General features: G+C 45.0%; 1 protein-coding gene across 4 annotated transcripts; it reads right to left on the bottom strand.

Annotated features, from left to right (window-relative positions):
• Positions 1 to 5,473: 5,473 nt before the first annotated feature.
• Positions 5,474 to 24,389, bottom strand: LOC121291731 (T-cell surface glycoprotein CD8 beta chain-like). Of its 4 annotated transcripts, none has more exons than XM_041213235.1 (7): positions 24,308 to 24,389; positions 18,541 to 18,864; positions 17,723 to 17,848; positions 16,744 to 16,762; positions 16,210 to 16,244; positions 10,744 to 10,778; positions 5,474 to 5,930 (listed from the first exon to the last, which is right to left on the bottom strand). In XM_041213235.1, exons 2-7 carry the CDS (start codon positions 18,788 to 18,790, stop codon positions 5,805 to 5,807), a joined length of 591 nt encoding a protein of 196 aa, XP_041069169.1. In that variant the 5' UTR covers positions 18,791 to 18,864; positions 24,308 to 24,389; the 3' UTR covers positions 5,474 to 5,804. The 4 variants fall into 4 exon arrangements, with proteins under 4 accessions (XP_041069169.1, XP_041069170.1, XP_041069171.1 ...); XM_041213236.1 differs by lacking the exon at positions 24,308 to 24,389 and adding an exon at positions 23,976 to 24,114; XM_041213237.1 differs by lacking the exon at positions 24,308 to 24,389 and adding an exon at positions 19,853 to 19,889.
• Between the last annotated feature and the right edge of the window lie 546 nt (positions 24,390 to 24,935).

The following is a 24,935-nucleotide window of genomic DNA, read 5'->3' as shown; positions in this document are numbered from 1 at the left end:
GCTGCTTCACTTGAAAGGAGTGTTTGGGCCCTTGGACAGTGAGGAGAGCGGAAGTGAAGTGGCAGGTGTTGCATCTTTTGCATATGCATGGGGAGGTGCCATAGGTGGGGGTTGAGGAGTAGGGGGTGATGGAGGAGTGGACCAGGGTGTCACGGAGGGAATGATCCCTACAGAATGCCTGCGGGGGGCGGGGGGGTGGTGAAGGGAAGATGTGTTTGGTGGTGGCATCATGCTGGAGTTGCAGTTGGCAGAAATGGCAGAGGATGATCCTTTGAATGCAGAGGCTGGTGGGGTGATAAGTGAGGACAAGGGAGACCCTATCATGTTTCTTGGAGGGAGGAGAAGGCATAAGGGCGGATGACGGGAGATGGGCCAGACACGGTTGAGGGCCCTGTCAATGACCGTGTGTGGAAAACCTCATTTAAGGAAGAAGGAGGACATGTCAGAGGAACTGTTTTTGAAAGTAGCATCATCAGAACAGATGCAACGGAGGCGAAGGAACTGAGAGAATGGGATGGAGTCCTTACAGGAAGCGGGGTGTAAGGAGTGTAGTTGAGGTAACTGTGGGAGTTGGAAGGCTTGTAATGGATATTGGTGGACAGTCTATCACCAGAAATTGAGACAGAGAGGTCAAGGAAGGGAAGGGAAGTGTCAGAAATGGACCATGTGAAAATGATTGAGGGGTAGAGAATGGAAGCAAAATTAATAAATTTTTCCAGGTCCTGATGAGAGCATGAAATAGCACCGAAGTAATCATTGATGTACTGGAGAAAGAGTTGTGGGAGGGGGGCCCAAGTAGGACTGGAACAAGGAATGTTCCATATACCCCATAAAGAGACAGGCATAGCTGGGGCCCATGCGGGTACCCATAGCCACACCTTTTATTTGGAGGAAGTGAGAGGAGTTGAAGGAGAAATTGTTCAGTGTGAGAACAAGTTCAGCCAGACAGAGGAGAGTAGTGGTGGATGGGGATTGTTCGGGCCTCTATTCAAGGAAGAAGCTGAGAGCCCTCAGACCATCCTGGTGGGGGATGGAGGTGTAGAGGGATTGGACATCCATGGTGAAGAGGAGGCGGTTGGGGCCAGGGAACTGGAAATTGTTGATGTGACATAAGGTGTCAGAGGAATCATGGATGTAGGTGGGAAGGGACTGGATAAGGGGAGAGAGACAGGAGTCAAGATAATGAGAAATGAGTTCCGTGGGGCAGGAACAGGCTGATATGATCAGTCTGCTGGGACAGTCCTGTTTGTGGATTTTGGGTAGGAGGTAGAAGCGGGCCGTCTGAGGTTGGGCGACTATCAGGTTGGAAGCTGTGGGAGGAAGATCTCCAGAGGAGATGAGGTCAGTGACAGTCCTGGAAACAATGGCTTGTTGTTCAGTGGTAGGGTCAGGGTCCGGGGAAGGTAGGAGGAAGTATCTGCAAGTTGACGCTCAGTCTCTGCGAGGTAGAGGTCAGTGCACCAGACAACAACAGCACCACACTTGTCACCGGGTTTATGACAATGTCAGGGTTGGACCTGAGAGAACGGATTGCAGTAAGTTCAGAGAGAAGAGAGGTTAGAATGGGTGAGAGGAGCAGAGAAATTGAGACGACTAATGTCACGCCGACAGTTCTCAATGAAAAGATCAGAGAAGTTAATAATCCAGAGGGGGGGGCTCCAGGTGGAGGGAGAATATTGGAGGTGGGTAAAAGGATCCGTTGAACGGGGAGAGGACTTCTGCCCAAAGAAGTGTGCATGGAGATGAAGGCGGTGGAAGAAGAGTTCAGCATCGTGCCGAGCCCGAAATTCATTGAGATGAGGGCATAAGATTATGAAACTAAGTCCTTTGCTGCGCACTGAACGTTCAGCGTCAGAGAGGGGTAGGTCAGGGGGTATAGTGAATACACGGCCGGGGCTGGGATTGGAAGATGGATTGGGGAGGAGGGACAGGCACGGGTGGAGGGTCCTAGATGGGTGTTGGTGTTGATGAGTTGTTGGAGCTTGCGTTCCTTAGCAGTTGAGAGAAATAGAAAAAGTTTCTTGTTGAGGCGTCATTTCATTATTCTTCCTGCACGACGGTCAAAAGCTGAAATGAGTCAGGCACAGTCTCACTTGTTCCTTCATAGCACGGGCAATTTCTCTCTCCCTCGTCATTCGCCTTTGGATTCTTTCTTAACTTAACATGTATTTTTCATCTCTTTCCCAAGTATTCCACTTGCCCTTTACTCTCACTCAGCCTCTCCCTCTCTCGCTCCCTTTCGCTTATGCTATCAGTCTTTCTTTTAGAATTTCTCCCTCACCCATTGTCACCCACGCTCTCCATTGACTCGAATCAACACTGTTTTTCCCCACATCAATCCGTGCGATTATTGGTCACCCATGGAAACTGGGACCCTGCTATCCGGATAGGTTGCAGGAGCAATTTTAACCTCCCCGGCCAATTGAGGGAGCCCTTGGATAGGCTTGTTCCCCCCACCCCCCTCAACTCCTTCACCACCACCAACCACCCCCCCCCCCCGCAACCACACACACACCCGCCCACGCTAACCCCGGTCCAATTACATCAATGGAGGGTAAAATCTGGCCGGAATAGAGAATCAGTTTGGTCAGATTCACCATGGATGGGTAAGCCCCAAATTGCCTCACATTTTCCCGATCAGCGGGCGTGCTTAATGCCCTCATTAACTGCCCCAGTCCCAGGGATGTGGCCACACATTTCCCGGAAGGGGGCCCTAGATTTTATGCCCCATTTATTTCTGATTATATTGTCTGTCTATAAGCTCGCTTTACACCGCACTCTTGGGTCTGTCCACTTCTCAAAGCAAATTACATTTCGGCTGTTTTCGTGCAACTTCCCGGAGGCTTGGATCCACCAACAAATGGTTCGTGCATTCCCCAATCATACAGTGCAGATAGCAAAAAAAATAGAAAATTGTGACACTAGTGTGCTTCATTTATCTATTTGAAAACAACAGACCTTTCCTTAGAGATGAATAACAATTGTTATTTTCATATAAATGCAACTGGGTTTTATTTCCATCTGAATTTTTATGTGTCACTGGAGTGATGGATCTGCGACTGATAGACTTTTGTTAAATGAGGATCTCAAGGGATGTGCAGCTAAAACGGAGACAGAGTTTAGAATCAGATTAGTCCTGCTCTATTTGAATGGCGCAGCCGGCCTGAGGGGGTGAATGGCCGACTCCTCTTCCTATTTTGCTTTTTATTAGCATTGACAATGGAACCCTCCCCCCCTCCCTCCTTGTGCCTTGTCACCATCAGGCATTCCCAGGTCAGATGACTCAGACATACCGGTTAAAGCTCCTTCCAATCTGCTCTGACCAGAGAACAGCGCCGCCTACTGCATCTCTGTGACGTGCCTTTCTCCAAGCAAATTTAAGATTGGTTCCAAATTGGCAAGTGGAGCCAATAGACAGGCCAGTTCTCCCAAGCTGTTTGTCTTTTCTGCAGCTACGTTCACACCCGGGTGTCCTTGGAGAGGGACCCATATAGTATCCACTTAAGACCTTCCGCGGCCAGTGGGCACCGCAGGTGCTGGATTGCATGGTCAAGCCAGGGAGCTTTATTTTACTTTAATTTGATAAGTTTCCTTTCATGTTTTTTGCCTTTTTTTGTTACAGTTCCCCTTTAAGAGGCTCTTTATCTGCTCGTTAGTTTATTTGTTAACTGGTTTATTTTCTTTTATTGGTATTCAAAAGAATTTAGAGGCCAGTTTGCGCGATGTCTCCATGGCTCCTGTGGGTTCATCCTTTGGGAATGATAGTATAACGTGAGCCCCACGTGTCAAATACAGGTAAATAATTATGCATTGATCTTCATGTATTGACCTGCTTGTCGTGCGTTTCGACTTGGAGCCACTTACTGATGAAGTCTAATTAGAGGCCTGTTGTGGCATCGGGGTCGCGCTCGAACGAAAAAAAAAGACCTCCCCTCCCCTCCCCCCATTCCGCACAATACTCGGAAATTTGGAACATTGCGCAGTGGTCAAGGTGAATGAGTAAATTTGTGCCTTCTGACGATGTGCCCGACTGAAAGCTAGCAAGACCCTGTCACGAACAACCTGCAGTAGCCAGCGCGTCAGAGTTTCCATTAGTCTTTTACTGAGAAACAACGAGGCCAGAAAGGTGACAACTATTGCTCAAATACTTGGCGGTGCTGCAAAGAGCGGCAGGAAGGATTGTAAGAGGCAAAGCATAAAGCCAAAATGGCCTGTGCAGAGAAATAAGCACAGAAACCTGAACCCACCAACACCCCAAACAACAATACACACACACGCAATTAGCATGGGTGCCCATTCATTCATTCACCAACCACTCTTATGCATGCAATGAAATATGTGTTTGTTGCTGATAAGGGCTGCGATTATTTCTGCGGTTTCTCGGCAGTATGACATATTCTTTCAGTTTTTTTCCCCTAGAGTTACATTGAATGAACTTGCAGTTTTCAATTAGACAGCAATTCGTATCTTTTTTTTATTATCTAAAGACCATTTTGTTTTCCGATTGGGGTAATCGAGGCAAATAGCCTAGAGGTATTGAAGTACTTGAGGGAGAAAGTATACAAGGATATGCTTATAGGTGAACAAGAGTGTCAGGAGAGTCACATGGAGCATAAACACTGGCAGGACCCAACTGGGTCAAATGACCTGTTTCTGTGCCGTAGACTCGATGCAACTAGACGTAAATTTTCAGTTTAAGAACTTGCTGGACTGCTCATTAAAATCAGTATGACCTTGTCTCGTGGGATGGTTTTCGGTTTCCATTGCCTTGCATTATAAAGACCGAGACTGCAGTCGGTAACATTATCCTACGAAAGCTTAAAAATCTCGATGCCAGATTCGGCTTTCTGCCGCTTAGCCAATGTGTTAATAAATGAGGTAAACACATCCGTTAAAATAGCCGAGAGATAATTTGACATGAGTCTATAAACTGCCGTGCCATAAAATCGCTCACTGCAATTTGTATCTTTTAAGGAGCTTTGCTTTATTTTGCCTACAGGATTCGTTAAAAATGCCTTCAGAAACATCGAGCCAATGGGTATTTTATGTCACTGACTCCCACTGGTCGCAAAACAAGGCTTTGGTGGAAATCCTGAGCTAGCTTGTATATAAGATTAGATGACCAGGAAGGTTCTAAATGCCGTTCTGCCGGGTGATCTCAACTGGTCCCACGCTGACTTGCAAAAGGAGGGCTCCAGTGTTCTCAGTCTTTGGCGGGAAGATTCGCCCTTGCCTGTTGCTGTCCATGGACAGCCCAGAAAGTATGCGAGCCTCAGGCTGAAGGTCGCATGGTTCAATAGACCGTGGGTGCTCACCGCCCAATCCACGGGCAATCTTACCCTAACCCGCCAGTCGGGAAAGTGGCGGGATGGGAATAGCGCCGCCTTTAGGCTCCTCCTGATTTTAATCTCCATTGAAGACAAATACAGAGTGATGGTGGTTGGAGTGTAAAAGAATGCAGGAAGATATGAAATTAGGGGCTTGCTTTGTACCTGTTTATTTAGTTTACTGTCCAAAACAAAATAGCCTATTAAATTCAAATTGTAACTATTTCACTATCCCCAACCCATTTAATAAATGTAAGCAGTGAACACAAAGATAGTAATAAAAACAGTTCTGCAATTATGTTCTTGGCAAAAAAAAGTGATTTAACTGTTCATTATATATGTGACTGCAAACAGGTGAAATATTAAAACAGTGCAGAAAAATGAAATAATCTCGACTCTTTGGGAAATTCTTCAGGATGACCGAGAAACTTAAATAATGTCTGAGCAGTCTTTGAATATTGACTTGAGTCCTTGCGGTTAGGCCTGGTTTTCCTCGGGTCGGCCAATGTGGACATAGTTCGCGTTGTCCACCGTGTGGCGCTCTTTCTGTTTTCTTTTCTTCTTGCCTTCTACACCAGAGCTCGAAGCAGTCCCCGTTCGGTGCTTTGAAAACAAAGAACACAGTGAACGGTCTGCGTCTTCGTGGGGAGTCGCAGTTACGCAGATGAATTGTTCACAACAATTCAACATGCGGACGGGTTGCATGATTCAGCGGTAACATTGGGTAAATAATTTAAACGCCGAGAGAGACAGGGAGGTAGATAAATAGACACAACGGCAAACAAATTAACAGATAGGTAGGAAGACATACTACTTCCACAGTAATAGACAATGGAAGCCATAATCGTGTCATTTCTCTTACGGAGATTCTGCATTAACATTCGAAAAAGAGCGCCTACCGCCTCCTCTTCATCATCGATGTCCAATCTCTCTACACCTCCATCCCCCACCGGGATGGTCTCAAGGCTCTCTGCTTCTTCCTTGAACAGAGGCCTGAACAAACCCCATCCACCACTACTCTCCTCCGTCTGGCTGAACTTGTTCTCACACTGAACAATTTCTCCTTAAGCTCCTCTCACTTCCTCCAAATAAAAAGTGTGGCTATGGGTAACCACATGGGCCCCAGTTATGCCTGTCTCTTTATGGGGTATGTGGAACGTTCTTTGTTCCAGTCCTACTCCGGCACCCTCCCATAAATCTTTCTCTGGTACATCGATGATTGCTTCAGCGCTGCTTCATGCTCTCGTTTGGACCTGAAGAAATTTGTTAGTTTTGCTTCCAATTTCCACCCCTCCATCATTTTCACGTGGTCCATCTCTGACACTTCCCTTCCCTTCCTTTGACCTCTCTGTCTCAATTCCTGGTGATAGACTGTCCACCAATATCCATTAAGGCCTACCCACTCCCACAGCTACCTCGACTACCGCTCCTCACACTCTGCTTCCTGTAAGGACTCCATCCCATTCTCTCAGTTCCTTCGCCTCCGCTTCATCTGTTCTGATGATGCCACTTTCAAAGTTCCTCTGACATGTCTTCTTTCTTCCTTAACCGAGGTTTTCTGCCCATGGTGGTTGACAGGGCCCTCAACCGTGTCTGGCCCATCTCCCGTGAATCTGCCCTCACACCTTCCTCTCCCTCTCAGAACCATGATAGGATCCCCCTTGTCCTCACTTATCACCCCACCAGCCTCCGCATTCAAAGGATCATCCTCCGACATTTCCGCCAACTCCAGCATGATGCCACCACCAAACACATCTTCCCTTCACACCCCCAGGCGGCATTCCACAGGGATCATTCCCTCTGGGACACCCTGGTCCACTCCTCCATCACACCCTAACACCTCAACGCCCTCCCATGGCACCTTCCTATGCTACCGCAGAAGGTGCAACACATGCCCCTTTACTTCCCCTCTTCTCACTGTCCGAGGGCCCAAACACTCCTTTCACATGAAGCAGCATTTCACTTGTACTTCCCTCAATTTAGGCTACTGCATTCATTGCTCCCAATGCAGTTTCCTCTACACTGGAGAGACTAAACGCAGACTGGGTGACCACTTTGCAGAACACCTTTGGTTTGTCTGCAAGCATGACCCAGACCTCCCTGTCGCTTCCAATTTCAACACTCCACCCTGCTCTCATGCCCGCAAGTCCGTCCTTGGCCTGCTTCATAGTTCTAGTGAAACTCAACGCAAACTGGAGGAACAGCACCTCATCTTCTGACTAGGCACTTTACAGCCTTCCAGACTGAATATTGAGTTCAACAATTTTAGATCATGAATTCTCTCCTCCATCCTCACCCCCTTTCTGATCCTCCTTTTTTCCCAATAATTTATATAGATTTTTCTTTTCCCACCTATTTCCATTATTTTAAATATATTTCCATCCATTATTTTATCTCTACCTTTTAGCTTATTTCAATCCTTTCCCTCCACCCCACACCACCCCCACTAGCACTACCTGTACCTTGCTTTTCCTGCTTTCTACCCTTAATTAGCACATTCCTTAGATAATATCACTACCTTCAACACCTCTTTGTTCTTTTGTCTATGACATCTTTTGGCAATCTCCACCTATCACTGGCCCTCTATCCAGCTCTACCTGCCAACCCGCACACCCCCCCCCCCCCCCCCCCCCCCCCCCCACTTAAACCAGCTTAAAGTTCGCCTCTTTTCTATTTTTACTTAGTTCTGTTGAAGAGTCATACAGACTCGAAACGTTAACTGTGTTCCTTTCCGTAGATGCTGCCAGACCTGCTGAGTTTTTCCAGGTATTTTTATTTTTGTATAGCATTACCCTTCCTGCTCTTATATTCCATGTCTCACCTAATAAAGGTAAGTCTCATATACCCTCTTAACCTCTTTATATACCTGTCCAGCTACCTTCTGGGATGTTGACAGGTACTCCAAAGCTCCCCTGTTCCTGAACACTTCTCAGTGTCCTATCATTTAATGTGTATTCCTTTGTGAGTTTTGACCCCTCAAATGCAGGAATTCACATTTCTCTGGATGGCATTCCACTTGCTACTTTTCTGTCCATTGACATCTTCCTGAAATTGATAGCTTTCTTCCACATTATCAACCACTCGGCCAATTTGTGTGTCATCTGCAAATGTCTTTACCATGCTTCCTACATTTAAGTTTAAATCATTGATACATACTACAAAAAGCAAGAGTCCTTGTACTGAACCATCTGTATCTGCCCTGGAAACAGCCTTTCGTTCATAAAACACACATCAACCAACTGCTTGCTTCCTTTTATTGAGCCAATTTTTGATTTAACTTCATGTTTTCTCATGCATCCCATGAACTTATAACTTCCTGATCAGTCTGTTCTGCGGGACCTTGCCAAAATTCTTGCTAAAATTCAGGTGGACTACAAAAATGCTCTATCTCTCATTGACCTTCCCTGCTGCCTGCTCAAAGGATGCAGTCAAACATGACTTCCCTCAGTGAATCCACATTGAATGTCCTTGATTAATGTGTGCCTTTTTAAAAGTCGATTATTGCTGTCCTCAGAATCTTTTGCAATAACTTATCCACCAACGAGGTTAGGAAAATTGCCTAAACTAAATGGATCTACCCACTTCTCCCTTTTTAAACAACAGTAAAAAATTTGCAGTCCTCCAGCATCATCAGTGTAGCTAGAGAGGATTGGAAACTGATTGTCAGAGCCTCCCTGTTAGTTCCTTCCTTGCATTACTTAACATCCTGGAATATGTTTCATCCCGGTCTAGCCATTTATTCACTTTCAAATATATTGTCTCTCCCGCTTCATTTATTCCATCCAATATTTCACAATGCTCCACCTTAACCATAATGTCTGCAATGTTGCCCTCTTATGCGAAGTCCAATCAAAAGTCAGTCTGTTCCTCAATGGGTCACTTTTCAATCTTACAGGATCTAGTAGGGAGTAAATTACAACTTCCACTGGGGTGCAAGAAGATGGATAAAGGACCAATCTGGCAGTGCACATCACCAGATTACTTTTTCTGTTCAAGTTAATGAAAAGGAAATTTGCAAGAAGTGTACAAAACAAAGCCAGACTGTATCTTGCACCTCCAATTGAATTCAATTCTACACACTCCTCACCTTTTTCAACACACAGTTGACAAGAGGTTTAAACAACTAATTTCCAAAATGAAAGGTTTCCACTTGATTAACTGCTTACATTTAGGTGGCACCCCTGATCCAATAAAACATGGCACGATGCTTCACAGGAGTGCTATCAGATAAAAATGACACTAAGCCACATTAGCACACGTGGCCATAGGGTCATAGAATTATAAGACAAAGTTGTACAGAAAGAAGCCATTCAGACCATCGTGTCTGTTCTGCAACTTTAAAGGAACCATCCTATTAGTCCCATCCTGCCCCGTTGCCTTTTCCCCAAAGCCTTGCGATTTTTTCTCCAATTTCATATCCAATTCCTTTTTGAAAGTTGTATTTGAATCTGCTGCTGCCACTCTTTCGGAGAATGCATGCCAGATCATACAATTGCAGCAAGCATTTTCTTCCTACATGCCAACTTTGACTCTTTTGCCAAAAGAGCTATCAAAAAGTTAGGTTTTAAAGAGTGACAGAAGCCCCCATTCACTCCCATCGTTTAGAACGCCAAAGAGCAAGTCTCGTTGCGCGTCATCAATCTATCATCATCAATTCCAGTCATTTCCAGACTACTCACTCCAAACTCCTTCACTGAACCCAATCCCATCTGGTCCAACCACATCTCCTTGATTCATATTGTGTTTAATCTAATGCCCTTTTCCGTTCGCTGCCAGTATCCAGAATCCTAATACGTTAATTTATTGCCTTTAATGCCCAATGACCCATGTTTCCATTGCAAACGGCCTGTGTTTCAAACCAGTCCCATTCCCTCACAGTAATGTAATCTCCGTTTATAAAGCTTCTCTGCAACCCTAAGCATTGTGTCGATCTGATACTATATTGCATAGTTTCTCTTTCATTGTAGCTAACATTCTAACTGAAACGTAATAATAATGTATGAATACATAAGGTGCATGTTCACTTCTGTGAATTGCAACCAAGCTAGTATCAGATTTCATGGACATCAGCACTATGGTCAGCTGATCGACTACATTCAAGCTAAGTATCTTTAAAAACAGCATGTTAACATGTGAGGCTAATGAACAACTTTATGCACACATAAAATGCATTATTAGTCTTAAGTTGCATTTAATGAGATCCGAACGCATGCGCTTTTTAAAGTTCCCGATGCTTTCATATAATTTAATTCAACGAGATCTGTATCAATTAGGCATTTTCTCACGTTCATAATCTAAGACAACACTGAATATGCATATATTGTTTTCTGGAAGTTTTACAGTGTTCTTCTGAGTCTTCAGTAAACACCATAATGGATATTTTAACGGTAGAAAACTGTAGCAAGGCACTGCTTACCTGATGCTTCCCTTTCGGCTTTGATGCGACAGTTTCTATTGGGGGAAATAAATAACATTTTGGTTGGCAAAAAGAAATCAAATATATAAAATTTAACACGAAATTTGAAAAGAAGAGTATCACAAATATAACAATCCATCATTTGAGTTAACTAACATTACCTGGTAGATTGTCTAGCTAATTGTTTCTGCCCTCAAATTAAATTCAATAATTTCTACAGTGCTCACATTTGCAAAGTACATAATTAGAAAATGTTTATTACGGGTCTCCCGGAAACACTGTGCTATTTACATTCAATCAGCATAGTGTCATGGGTTTTACTTTACTGATATGCTAGCATCACTTACAATGTTGGAAAAAGAAGTGTGGTTTGCGTCTAGATGGTTTTGTTGATATAAATTACACGCAGATATAAATGTGAGAATGGTTTGGTTCGCTTCCCGAATGTTCAGCAAATAGGCTTTTATTTAAAAAAAATAGATGAGGATGTGGTGCACCTGCAGGATGTCTAATTTTCACCGTATACACAGCACGTTTATTTGTATTTAAAAGTAAATTCATTAAGCGCAAAAACAAAAAGCACAACGTTTCCCCGGCTGCATCTAAAAATGGTTAAATATTGCCAATGCAACCCTTCAGTAGCCTCATTTAAAATAATAACTTTTCCGTCTCCTTCATATCACAAGCATCACGCCTGACCTGCTGTATAATTGCAGCATTGTTAGTTTCGGGGAATTTGGAAACAGGAAGAGGCCATTCTGCTCCTCAAGCCTGTTCTGTCATTTAATAGCGTCATGGCTGATCGGATCGCAAATCCATTTCATAACCTTTAGCACCCTTCCCTGTCAAAAAGCTACCAACTGTAGCTTTGAAGTTTATATATCCAAAGCCCTTTTGAAAATCCCTATCGAATCTGCTCCGACCAGCCTTTCAGCCCAGATCATAACAACTCACTGGAGTCAAAACAAAAAACTCATCTCGACCTTGGTTCTTTTGCCAATTGTTTTAAATCTGTGGCTTCTGGTTCGTGGCCTCTCTCCAGTATACCCATCATAGGTATGGAATCAATTGGTTCGAAAGACATAGGGACAGTATATCCGACCTTAATAATAAAACCTAGGAAACATCTGACAACGTTATTTCAGTGAAGTATGAACGGAAATCAATTAGAATCGATTTAAGGGAAATGTAGGACAATTGTAAGCGTGAGTACATCAGGCGGAAAAATAAAAGTGCTGCCGCCGAAGAAATAAAAAGGAAAATATAGGAGAAAACAAGGACAAGGTTTGCAAGAAGGGAATTTGAGACCCTTGAGTCGTGTACAAAATAACACAGAAGTAGTTCAACGAGACTGTTGGTGCCAAAAGAAAATTGGCAAGTTATATTGTAACAAGGCAAAAAGCCAAGGACAAAAAATCTGTTCCAATACTAAAATGCTGAGAGAATATTCCAGGAGGAGTGTCAAGCCCTGAGTGAATTAAGGTGATTTAAGCATGAAGCTAAATAGTTAATATGCTAACCGAGGGTTTCTTTAACGTTTCACGGGGGAGTTGAAAATAAACAACTGTGGTCAAATAGAGTTCTCATGTGCTCCGGGACTTTGATATTTGGTGGAGCGGCGGGCTTAAGAGGCTGAAAACCGATGGATCCTGAAGTTTTGGCATGATATCCTTGCGTTTATGCTCTACATACCTATTTATGAAACCAAGCTTCCAATGTGCTTCTTATCAATCTTACCAACTCCTGCCATCTTCAGGAATGTGTTTATGTAAACCCCCAGGTCTCTTTGCTCCTGTGTCTCCTTTAAAATAGCACCGAGTTTGTTTATATCAAATATATCTCCTGTCTTCTAAAAAGGTGATAAAACAATACATCATATCTTCTCTACCTCCTCTTGACAACTTACTTTCCTACCTATCTTGGTATATCGGCAAATTTAGCTACCACAAATTTGCTCTCTTCATCCAAGTCATTGATTTAGATTGTAAATAGTTGAGGACCCATCACTAATCCCTTTGGCACTCCAGTAGTTACAGTTTGCCAATCCGAAAAAGACCCATTTATTCCCATTCTCTACTACCTGTTAGCCAACTAATTCCACATCCAAGTCAATATGTTACCCCCTACACCATCTTCTCTTATCTTGTTTGGAATCTTATCAAATGCCTTTTGGAAATCTAAGTATCGGTTCTCCACCTTGAATGTTACTTTGTCCAAAAAATGTAACAGATTAGTTAAACACTTTTTCTCTTTCACAAAGCCATGTTGGTTCTGTCTGATCAAATCGTGATTATCTGAGAATCCTGCTATAATCACCTTAATAATGGTTTCTAGCACTTTCCATATGACAGATGTTAAACTAACTGGCCTGTAGTTTTCTGTTTCTGCCTCTCTCCCTCCCTGAATAAAGGCTATTAGCTATCTTCCAATCCTCTCGAACCTTTCCAAAATCTAACGAATTTTGGAAGAGTATAGTTAATTCATCTGCTACCTGTGCTGCCACTTCTTTTAAGGCATTAGGATGCAGGCCATCCAATCCTGTGGACTTGTCAGCCTTTAGGTCCAATGGTCTGCCAAGCACCCTTTTCTTGTTGACAGTAATTGTATTAAGTTCATCCCTCCATATCATCCCTTGATTTTCATGAACCTTTGAGAAGTTTTCTAACTCCTCTACCATGAAGACAGACACAAAATATGTTTTAATGCCTCTTTTTTTTCCATTATTAATTCCCCAGACTTACTCTCTACAGGACCAACACTAGATTTAGTTACTCTTTTCCTATTCAAATGCTTTAGATACATCAAATACTTGTAGAAGCAAACAGTACACAGCCTCTCCATTGGCATATCTTTTGCTGCATCTCTCTGTGGTAGCACATGGAAACTGGGCCCCTCATAGCCCCAAGATCAAAGCTTCAGCTGAACTTGGAGAAGGCATGGCCCCCAGACATGCAGTGAAGAGGTTCACCAGCGTGAAGACTTTTAAACCAAACACCCGGCTATGGGTTCCACTTCATTGGGGTTACCTCAGGAGAAATGACAGTAAGCCCTGAGAGAAAATCTGGAGTAGACCTCAAAGGGAGACTGATGCCTAACTCTGTAATCATTCCAGCAACACCTACAACCAAACTGGTGCCAAATGTCATGCTATACATTCCTTTTGGACTCAACTGAGGAGGTCATGAGGGAACCCATACATTTCAGTAGTACAAGGTCTCTTTAAATTTTGTCCAGGCCTGTGCTCTGGAGCGGATACTGACATTTTACTGAACACAGAGTTGATCTCCAATGCACATGAGATGGATGGCTGCCTAACGTTGCCTGTTCAATGTCGTGAAGTATTTTGGAGGAGATGACCTCCCAAATTGACGAAGAGAGAAGCCATGAGGCATAGCACACTTTGACTTTCCACGGTAAAGCATTGCATGTAAGACTCCTTTATACATTATGATGGGTGTAGACCAAGGATAGTACATTGCCCTAGTGTTTAAAGGAACTGAACAGAGATATGGGTGGCAACTGAGCAAAGTATTCAGCAGTGCAAGAAGGACCCTTATTATTTTTGATATTCATAAGTGACCTAGACTCAATGTAAAGTCGTTGTTTCAAAGAGGACATCAAACTGTAGGGGAGAGCACAGGGGTTGGGATTAGACTGATGTCAGTTGTGTTCAGTGAAAGAAGAGCAGGATGGGTTTAACAGTGGCAAGTTATGTTCAGTAAATATTAATGTAAGGCACTGAATTCTGCAAAAAAATAGTAAATCCATTTACTTTAAAGATGGAATGGAACTTGTCAAGGGGAGAACTGGTAGAGAAAGATTGCTAGGAAGAATGGTTGAGGCAAAGATGCTTGAGTCACTTCAGTAATAACAAACTACCAAAGACAGCAAAATAGTGAATGTTACTCGTTTAGTCAAAAAACGCAGGGATACAGAAAGCAGGAAACTACAGGCTGGTTAGCTTAACATCTGTCACAGGGAAAATGTTAGAAGCTATTTTGAAAGATGTTATAACAGGGCACTTAGAGAAATTCAGGGTAAGCAGGCAAAGTCAACATGGTTTTATCAAAGGGAAATCATGCTTAACCAATCTATTGGAGTTCTTTGAAGAAGTAACATGTGCTGTTGATAAAGGGGAACCAGTAGATGTACTGTACTTAGATTTCCAGAAGACATTTGATAGGGTGCCACATCAAAGGTTATTGTGGAAAATAAAAGCTCATGGTGTAGGGGGTAGCATATTGGCATGGATAGAAGGTTGTCTAGCTAACAGAAAACAGAGAGTCGGCATAAACGGGTCATTTTCTAGTTGGCAAGATGTAACAAGTGGTATGTCACATGGATGGGTGCTGGGGCCTCAATTCTTTTCAATTGATATAAATTGGATCATGCGACTGAAGGTATGGTTGCTAAATTTGCTGATTACATAAAGATAGGTAAGAAAGTAAGTTGTAAAGAGGGCATAAGGAGACTACAAAGGGATATAGATAGGTTAATTGAGTGAGCAAAGGTGTGATAAATGGATTATAATGTGGGAAAATGTGAAACTGTCCATTTAGACACAAAGAATAAAAAGGAAACATATTATCTAAATTGTGAGGGATTGCAGAGCTCTGAAATGCAGAGGGATCTGGGTGTCCAAGTGCAAGAATCGCAAAGAGTTAGTATGCAGTTATAACAAGTAATTCCTAAAGCTAATAGAAAGTTATTGTTTTTGTGAGGGGAATTGAAAACAAAAGTAGAGAGATTATGCTTCAGTTTTACAGGGCATTAGTGAGACCACACCTGGAGTACTGTGTACAGTATTGGTCACCTTATTTAAGGAAGGATGCAAATGTGTTGGAAGCAGTTCAGAGAAGGTTTACTAGACTAATACCTGGAATGGGTGGATTGTCTTATGAGGAAAGGTTGGACAGGCTAGACTTGTATCCACTGGAGTTTAAAAGAGTAAGGGTGACTTAATTGAAGTGTATACGCTCCTGGGGCTTCTTAATAGGACGGATGTGGAAAGGATGTTTCCTTTTGTGGGAGAATCTAGAACTTGATGTCACTGTTTAAAAATATGGGGACACCCATTAAGACAGAGATGAGTAAAAATGTTTTCTCTCAGAGGGTCGTGAGTCTTTGAAACTCTCTTCCTCAAAAGGCAGTGGAAGCAAAGTCTGAATATCTTTAAGGCAGAGGTAGATATATTTTTGATTAGCAAGGGTTTGAAAAGTTATCAGGGGAGGGTGTAAATGTGGAGCTGAGGTTAAAATCATATCAGCCATGATCTTACTGAATGCCAAAGCAGGCTCAAGGAGCCAAGAGGCCTACTCATGCTCCTAATTTGTGGGTTGGATTATTGTGTGAATGTTCAGTAACATTGGTGTTCTGAGATGATGAGTTAGAATAAGCTGAAGGACTTTTCAGTCAATTCAATTTGTAATCTTATGAATTCCCTTCTGCAAGTGAGAAATCAGTTACCTGCTGACTTTTCAGTGATGTATGCAACGAACTGCCTATGGAGGATGAAAGCACATTGTTAGCAAATATATTCAGCCTGGACGCTGCAACATGACAAGTTTTCATTTCAACACAGGTAGGAATCAGAGAGCAAATTGACAGGGAGATAGTGGTAAAGTCACTGAAATAATAATCCAAACTGTTGCCTTTGGCTCAGATCCCAGCATAGCTGCTGGTGGATTTTTTTAAAATCTAGAATTAAATTATTCTCAGTTTTATGAAGTTCTCATTGATTGTTGTATTCTCTAACATACTGCCATCCTTACCTGGTCTGGCCTACATGTGACTCCAGATCCACAGCAACGTGGTTGACTCTTGTGCCCTCTGAAATGGCCGAATAACCACTAAGTTCAAGGGCATTTAGGGATGGTGAACAAATGCCGGCTTTGCCAGCAGTGTCCACATCCCACTGAAGAATGACCCAAGTGAGGTGGCTCATCACAGTTCAGGAGGAAGCAGAAAGCTAAAGCACACAGAAGTAACCTATGAACTTACCTCTGAAGAGCAATGCAAGCTGCAAAGGACAAAACACACAGAATCATAAACTGGTTATATCTAAATCTGAGTATGTCATTTACAATTTCAAACCTGATCATTTGACTTCCTTATGGGGATTTAACTTGTAACTGGACAATCAGAATAAATGGGAAGATGTCATTCCCTGGTAAGCATGTAACTGTATTAAATAATAACTCTTGTGTCATGGCTCCTGTGTAAACATGGCTCAATTCAATGAACAAATTATAAACTAAACTTCATGACCCTAACTGAGTGATTACCCCTTTTGATGGTCCATTAAATCTTAACCACTGCCTAAAATTGGTAATGAAAATCAAAACTCATGAAACTGTTAAACATGTTTGGGAATGGTATTTTTTTATACCTGCACTCACAAAAGTACTTTTAAACACGATTTGAAATAATGTTGATGATTTATACCTGAATTCATGAACATACCCATGTCACTGCTTATAATAAATTATTTTTTTATCTATTCTTGGGACGTGTGTATCACATTCATTGTCCATTCCTAGTTGCCTTGGAGAATGTGATATTGAAACATCTGCATGAAGGGTTACAGTGCTGCTGGATAGGGAGTACAGGATGTTGACCCAGTGCAGGTGAAGGAACGGCAATAGATGCCCAAGTCAGGGTGGTATAGGACTTGCAGGGGAGCAGTGGGGGGGGGGGGGGGTGTGCGGTGGTGGTCCTGTTGTGGGAAGGGGGAAAACCACAAAATAACGGTAATAAAAGACAGGAGATTTCGGAAGAACCGGAGGACCGAATGAATCCATTGATTTTGCAGTCCACGGAAGTAAATTAAGTTGAAGCAGGACAAGGTAGCAGAAAACTTCATTTGGAAATTATGAGGACCCTGGGAGGATGAAATGAGTGCATTTAAAATTTAAGTAGGACAGTGGGCCAATCGCTATAGTAGAAGTAATAATAATAAGTTAAATACATTAATAAATACCTTTATTTCTTTGAATGAGACGTACAGACACTATAATTAGTGAAATACAAAGCACTCCTATCACTGCAGCCGACACTCCAATATATATATAACTGACTGAGTTGCATTGAGCACTTTGCGGAACACCTAAAATGATAGTAGGAAGAAAAATCAGACAAGCATTGGCGCCTCGGGAAATGAATACTGATTTTTTTTCCGTGCACTTGCATTCAAACTCAGTGTGGTTGTTTCACATTAAATGGTGGGTTCTCAGTAACAGTCCTGGGTGCATTTATGCCGATTTTCTGCAACACTCACAGGCACACACAGTCAAAAAACACACATACACACTCTCACACACTTGTACTGACACATTCTTGCAGAAACACTCTCGGGCACACTCAGACAAAACACACCATCACAATGAAGTTATATGCATACTCCCAGAAACACACACACACACACATGTCACCGACACAGACATAAGTACAAATATCCTCGTAAGGGTGCACAATACACACATATCCACAAACATACACTCACACAGACATACGCACGCACCGCTCTAATACACACGCACACAGGCTCACATTCTCACAAAGACATACCATCTCACACAGACCTGCACATGCAATAGCAAGTCAAATCTATATGTACACTCGTACACTGACAAGGCAAATACATAGACATTCTCGTACATTCTCACAGAGATAAGCACATACATGCACACACACGTACGTACGCTCAAACATACAGGGAGATAAACACGCACACACGCAGGTGCATATCAGCACGAACACACGCACACGCACACAATGAAAATTATCTCATGCTCTTACGGGTTACGGTAAGTTTCGTCCCTGCACCCTTAAGTGTTCTGCCCAGGTTTTCCGCCGCACAATAATATGTTCCCGAATCACATTCTGTGAGATTCTTGATCCGCAGAAACGGCAACAATTTCTGACCTTTGGAATCCTTCATGCCTTCTTCTACTCTTTGCCCATACATTGAGATAGCTTGGTCTGTTTGCAGGTCATTTTTTAGCCATTTGTAGATTTTAGGCCCAATGAAATCGATGATGCAATTCATAGTCACGCTGTCGCCTTCCACCAGACTCGCTGAGGGGGGCGTCTGCTTAACCTCTTGCGCTTTGGAGTGAATTCCTGTTAGGGACAAAGGTTCCGATTTAGCCATTCTTCCTCGCCGCTTCTAGATGTTATTTAACTTTATCATGATCTGGCCTGTTTGACGCGTTTCTTCCATTCGATTTCTTTCCCTTAACCTTAAGTCAAACTGGAGTCCGGCACTTGTGACACTAGAATCTCCCTCCCTCTCTCTCTGCCTGAAAGTGTGTTCGCTCCTCTTGTTGCCCTGGGTTTTCATTGTTGCTGGTTTTCAAAACCATCCGGGGGGTGGGGGGGGGGGGAGCTGGGAGGGGAGGGTCCCAAACATAGAGCCGTGCACCTGGGCATTGCATTTTACACCTTTTAAGGACAAGGGTGGGGGGGGGGGGAAGGGGAAGTGGGTGGCAAAACGGGACGGGGGTCACATCAGCCGCCGCTGCACCCGCCGTTCGACATTCGCCCCCCCCCCCTCCCTTGTGCCAGTCTGCTGCCACCTGGCAGAAATGGCATCAGCCCCGGGAGTTCCCGAAATCTCCCGGATTCATTGGAACCCCCTCCAGCACAGAAACGGGAGCTCCACCGGGACTCCGCTAAAACCTTAATATCACCCACCAACCCCCCTCTCCCCCACCACCCCCCCCCTTCCCCCCCCCCCCCCTTCACCCCCCCCCCCCCCCCCCCCCCCACCCCCCACCCCCGGCCCACCCTACGTCCCCCTCCGCCCCTCCTCAAAACACCCAATCTCCACGTTGTTCCTAAGGGGTGCGAAGGCGCCGAGAACCCTTTCAGAAGCCCAGTTCAGAACACGCCACCACCCGCCCCATCCAATTATCAGCCGGGGTTCGGTTTTTTTTTTGGATTTGTTGAACAGGAGGCGGCTGACTTACCGGCGGTGAAGAGACACGCCGCTAGGAGTACGGCAGGAATGGGACAGATGGGAATGGGCATTTTTGTCCCAGCGGAGAGCTGCCCCTCGTCCGAGTAAAGGCGGGCTGCCGAGAGAGAGAGAGAGGCCAGGGTACATTACCAGCTTGAGCGTTCAAACATCACCTGGTATGCTTGCATGAAGGGGGCCGCTGTTTCCTGGTCAAGATACAGATGACAGGATGACAGGGGTGGGGGGTGGGGTGGGGTGGGGGAAGGCGGGGGACTGAAATTAATCAGCCAACAGGGCAAAGCTTTCAAAATGTAACCGCCCCCCTCCCCCAACACACACACACACAACTTTATTTCTGATAGAAAACAACAACAGAATTACCTGGAAAAACTCAGAGTCTTTCCTGGACTCGAACTCAAGTTCTGTCGAAGGGTCATGAGGACTCGAAACGTCAACTCTTTTCTTCTCCGCCGATGCTGCCAGACCTGCTGAGTTTTTCCAGGTAATTCTGTTTTTGTTTTGGATTTCCAGCATCCGCAGTTTTTTTGTTTTTATTTCTAATAGGTCTTATTTGAAGTCGATGCGATTTCTTTACTTGAAGCCCAGTTCCTGTTCAGCGCTTTGCCGAAGCCTTGCCAGGTTCAAGTTGCTATGTGAATGCTAACTACATCTCCCAGCACATCTCCTTCGTCGCTATTGTTCTAAGGAACAGGACAATGTAACCTGCGTTATCTCTGGCGCTTTGTGTTCTGGTGTTAACGGTTCACCATATCATCACCCACCAACTTTCCACCCACTTTCCTGCCCGCTTGCCTAGCCAATTCATGTCCCTCCCGCATGATTCTTTGCCTCCTTCTCGCAACCTACTTTCCCACCTCGCTTGGTATGTCAGCACTTACCCCTCAGACCCCTCGTCTACGTCGTTAATAGAGATTGTTGATAACTGCGGCTGCAGCACGGGGCCGCCAGTAACAGCCTGCCAGCCTGAGAATGACCCAGAGTCGTCGAGTTATACAGCACAGGAACAGGCCCTTCGGCCCATCGTGTGAGTGCCGCCCTTCAAGCACCTATCTATTCTAATCCCATTTTCCAGCATTTGGCCCGTAGCCCTGTATGCGATGGCGTTTCAAGTGCTCATCTAAATACTTAAACGTTGTGAGGGTCCCTGCCCTCTACCACCCCCTCAGGCAGTGTGTTCCAGATTCCAAACATCCCCTAGGTGAAAAAAGTTCTCCTCAAATCCCCTCTAAAATTCCTGCCCCTTACCTTAAATCTATACCCCCTGGTTATTGACACCTGTGCTAAGGGGAAACGTTTCTTCCCTATCTACCCTATCTGTGCCCCTCATAATTTTGTATACTTCTATCAGCTCCCCCCCCAACCCCCAGCCCTCTCTGCTCTAAGGAAAACAACCCTAGCCTATCCAGTCTCTTTTCATAGCTGAAACACTCCAGCCCAGGCAACATCCTGGTGAATCTGCTCTGCACCCTCTCCAGTGCAATCACATTATGTAGCGTGGCGAACAGAACTGCACACAAGAACTCCGGCTGCGGCCTAACTAGCGTTTTACAGACCTGTGCATTCCCACTCTGCCTTTTACAAAGTTCTCTTAATAAATTACCGCTGACCCCATGAACCCCTATCATGTACACCTCTCCTGTGGTTCGTTGCCGAATGTCTTTAGAAAATCCAAATCTACTGAATTGGCTTTCTACGCCGTGCTAGTTTCATCCTCAAAATTCGTTAATAAATTTATCAAACACGGTTACCCTTTCATAAAACCACGCCTGAACATAAATGTTTTTCTAAACTCCACTTAGGCCACTTCTTTGCTCCCAGATTCCAGCATTTTCCCGGTGACTGATGCCAGGTTGACTGGCTTGTAGTTCCCTGTTTTCTCTCTCTCTCTCTCTCGCTCTCCCACTTCTGGAATAGTGGGAGTCACGGTCCTGCTGCTCCCCAATGCACTGGGACCGTGTCAGAATCATAGAATGTAGCCCGCTGCGTCTTGCGTGAATTATGATGTTGGCTGGAATTCATTTGGATGGCTGACTCTCGTGGCACTGGAATCAAAAGACTCTCGAGGGTTCAAGCTCCCATCCCCACCCCCACCCCCACCCACACAGACCTCAGCGCTCCAAAACCTGAGTGCAGTACTGGGGGGAGTGCTGCATCATCAGAGGTACTCCCGTGAGATCTTAAGCGGGCTGCTCAGGATGCGCTCGAAATGCCGTGACACTGACTACATTTTTCGATAACATTCCCAAGAAATAGACGGTCCGGTCACTCAGCTGATCCTGCTTACATGAGATGTTTCCCAGGAGCAATATTCCGGGATCTCCTCATGGTTTGGCGGCGCGATTGGAGTGGCCTCGCTTCTAGAGTTGATGGGAGCTCGCTTTGGGGAGAGGGGATGGGAGCACATATCAGTAAGACTAAGATAAGCGCAAGTTCCTCCTATATCGTTAGCATGTGAAATAGCCCTCGGCAACAGAGCTGCATCGCCCGCTGTTTAGTTTCGAGGGGGTGTGCATCCAGTCTAACAGCCGGTTTGTTCCTCATTCTCGGTACCAGCATCCCGCCGAAAGCGAAAACGAGCAGGCCTTGAAGAGGTCTTCACTCAAAATGCCAGGCTCTCGAGCTGGTATTCCTTTACTCACCGACCTAGTCCCCATTTAGGTCAAAGAAGTTTAAAAAGTGTTAAGACTAAGGAATTTTAACGATTTAGCAAGAATGCTCAACATTGCTCAGGCGGGTACTTTGTTCAACAGGCTATTGAGGTTTGAATGTCTGTTTTACCAGATCAGCTTTATGTAGAGTTGGTCGGCCGAATGGTCGACTCCTGTTCCTACCTCTTATGTTCTTAGGTTTTCCAGGTGAAATGAGCTACACGTTTTGGAAGGGGTGGGGGTGAGGCTGAGGGGAGGGGAGGAGGGGATGAGTGGATCGGCAGAAGGGAAGGGAAGAGGTGAGAAGGGTAAGGGGAGGAAGGGAAGGAGAGGGGGGGCGAATGGAGAGGGGAGGGGTAGAGGAATAGGACGGGGAGGGAGAGTGAGGGAGCCGAGGGACAGTGAGGCACGGTGAGGGCGGGAATAGCGGAGGAGGGGAGTGGACGGGATAGGATGCGGAAGGGGAGCGAAAGTGAGGGACAGTAAGGGGTGTGATCGGAGGAGGGGGATAATGAAGGGAGTGGGAGTAGGAAGAGGAACGGGAAAAGAGGAAGAGGAGGGGTAATGGGAATGGCGAAGGGGATGGGGTGAAGAGGGTGGATGAGGAGAGAGGGGACGGGAGACTAAGAAGAAGGGGAGGAACTTGTAGTAAATGGAAGTGAAGAGGCGAGGAGTGGAAGGGTTGTGGAGGGATGGGGTGAGGGAGGGGAAGGGGTGGAGGAACAGGCAGTGAGAGGGGTTAGTACGGTAAGGGGGAGGGGGGAAGGAGGGATGGGACAGGGGGGTGGCGTGGAGGGCCAGATTGCAAGGAGAAGAGATGGAGGAGGGGAGATGGGGAAGGGAAAGCGAGAGAGGGGAGCTGGGGAAACAAGAAGGAGGACGAGGAAAGTGGGTGGGAGAGCAGGGAGAATGTGAAGGGGAAGGGGTGGGAGGAAAAAGGAGAGGGGGAAAGGAGGAGACAAAGTAGGGAGAGTACAGAAGGGAGAGAGAGAGCAGTAAGTTCTCCCTTGATAAGCAAGCCTGCAGCGAAATGCAACTGAACCGCTCCAGTTAATAAATGACGCGGGGACGGCGCAGGAATGATTCTGGCTTCTTCGTACGGCAACATTGTAGATGTGTCCAAGAAGATTCATTCTGTATTTTCTAGAACGTTTCCTTTTAGATTCGCTAAAGAAAGGAAGGCATGCAAGAAATATTCTGAAACTGATTTATGAGATCGCCGCAAACCGCCATCTGGAGAAAGAAAATTAGCCCCGATGAACTTCAAACTCCCAACGCCTATTACACAGGCAAAAGCAAAATGCCCTTAAATCCAATAAAATAGTTTAGCACACACAAATTTGCGGGCTAGGCAGAAAGGGCGTGTGGGGGAGAGGGACTAAATTGAGAACTCTTACAAGAGATACGATTACTTGTTACAGAGGCGAAGCTGTTTTCTAAACGCGGGGGCGCATCTGCATTAAAACAATACATGAGTCACAATTTCTGCCTACTTGCCAAATATTCACAAGTCCCTTGATCTTAAACTGCAAGCAAGGCGAAAGCAAGTGATCCTGCTACCCGCCACCCCCGACCTTTGCAGGGTGCAAAACAAAAAGAATTACCTGGAAAAACTCAGCAGGTCTGGCAGCATTGGCGGAGAAGAAAAGAGTTGACGTTTCGAGTCCTCATGACAGTTTAGGAGAAAGTTGCTCTCTGGCCTATGGGCCAGCAGGAAAAATCGCAATGCCCTCAGCCGATGGCCCCGGTGCACCCCACTCTCGGAGAGTCAAAGCAGCTCAGCTCCCTTAGAAAAGTAGTCCGCTCAGCACTCACTGAACCGTGCCTCAATGAGGAATCACGACCTGCATAATAGAGCGTTTTAACAAGGACCTGCGGCTTTCAGAACCTGCATTGAGTGACTCGTTGATTGTCTAAATGCAATCGCATCACTTACATGACGGTGGTGCGCTCCCTCAAGCAGTGAAACTTTCATTTGGATCAAATCTTTAAACAGGGACAAGATATCTTCATCTATGTGCGGCGAAGGTTTCTTGACGACGATATTATTTCGTCACCAACCCCGCGGAACCAGCGAGGCTACACCCCGTTTATGTAATTTTCCATAATATATGAAACTGAGACTTTAACCCTCGCCCACATTTTAATGCCAACTTGAAATGTTGACATCTGTGACCCAGTTTCGCTTTTTTTTTTGCAATGCTTTTTGTAACTGGGCTTCCTACCACCCCCACCCCGGTCAGTGCGGTACTTTGTAACAAATAACTGGGCCTCATTTCACAGTACAGAGGCGGAAGATTGGGCGAGAGTTTCACGGTGCTTAAATTCAAAGATAATACGAATTATAATTTTTTTAAAGGCAGTGATCACTCAGCTGATTATGACTTGATGTTTTATATTGGTTGCTGACGCTGGCTCCCATTGACTCCTGGTCTGGGAATGCCTCGATTGTAAAATCCTGACCCTTGTTTTCACATCCCTCCACAGCTCACCCCTCCCACCTCTGAATCCCCCTCCAGCCCCACACTCATTCAGATCCCTGAGATCACTCAATTGCGGCCTCT

Source organism: Carcharodon carcharias, chromosome 19 (assembly GCF_017639515.1).
Source record: "Carcharodon carcharias isolate sCarCar2 chromosome 19, sCarCar2.pri, whole genome shotgun sequence".
Lineage (NCBI taxonomy): Eukaryota > Metazoa > Chordata > Chondrichthyes > Lamniformes > Lamnidae > Carcharodon > Carcharodon carcharias.
Note: the sequence above shows the minus strand (reverse complement) of the source record. Positions and strands in the feature narration are given on the sequence as shown.

Coding starts and splice junctions, on each gene's coding strand:
- LOC121291731 (XM_041213234.1), bottom strand. CDS start 19,773: ATGCCCATTCCCATCTGTCCCATTCCTGCCGTACTCCTAGCGGCGTGT. Junction 18,865..19,712: donor GGCGTGTCTCTTCACCGCCG/GTAAGTCAGCCG, acceptor TGTCCCTAACAG/GAATTCACTCCAAAGCGCAA. Junction 10,779..16,209: donor CATCACTGAAAAGTCAGCAG/GTAACTGATTTC, acceptor TTCCCCCAATAG/AAACTGTCGCATCAAAGCCG.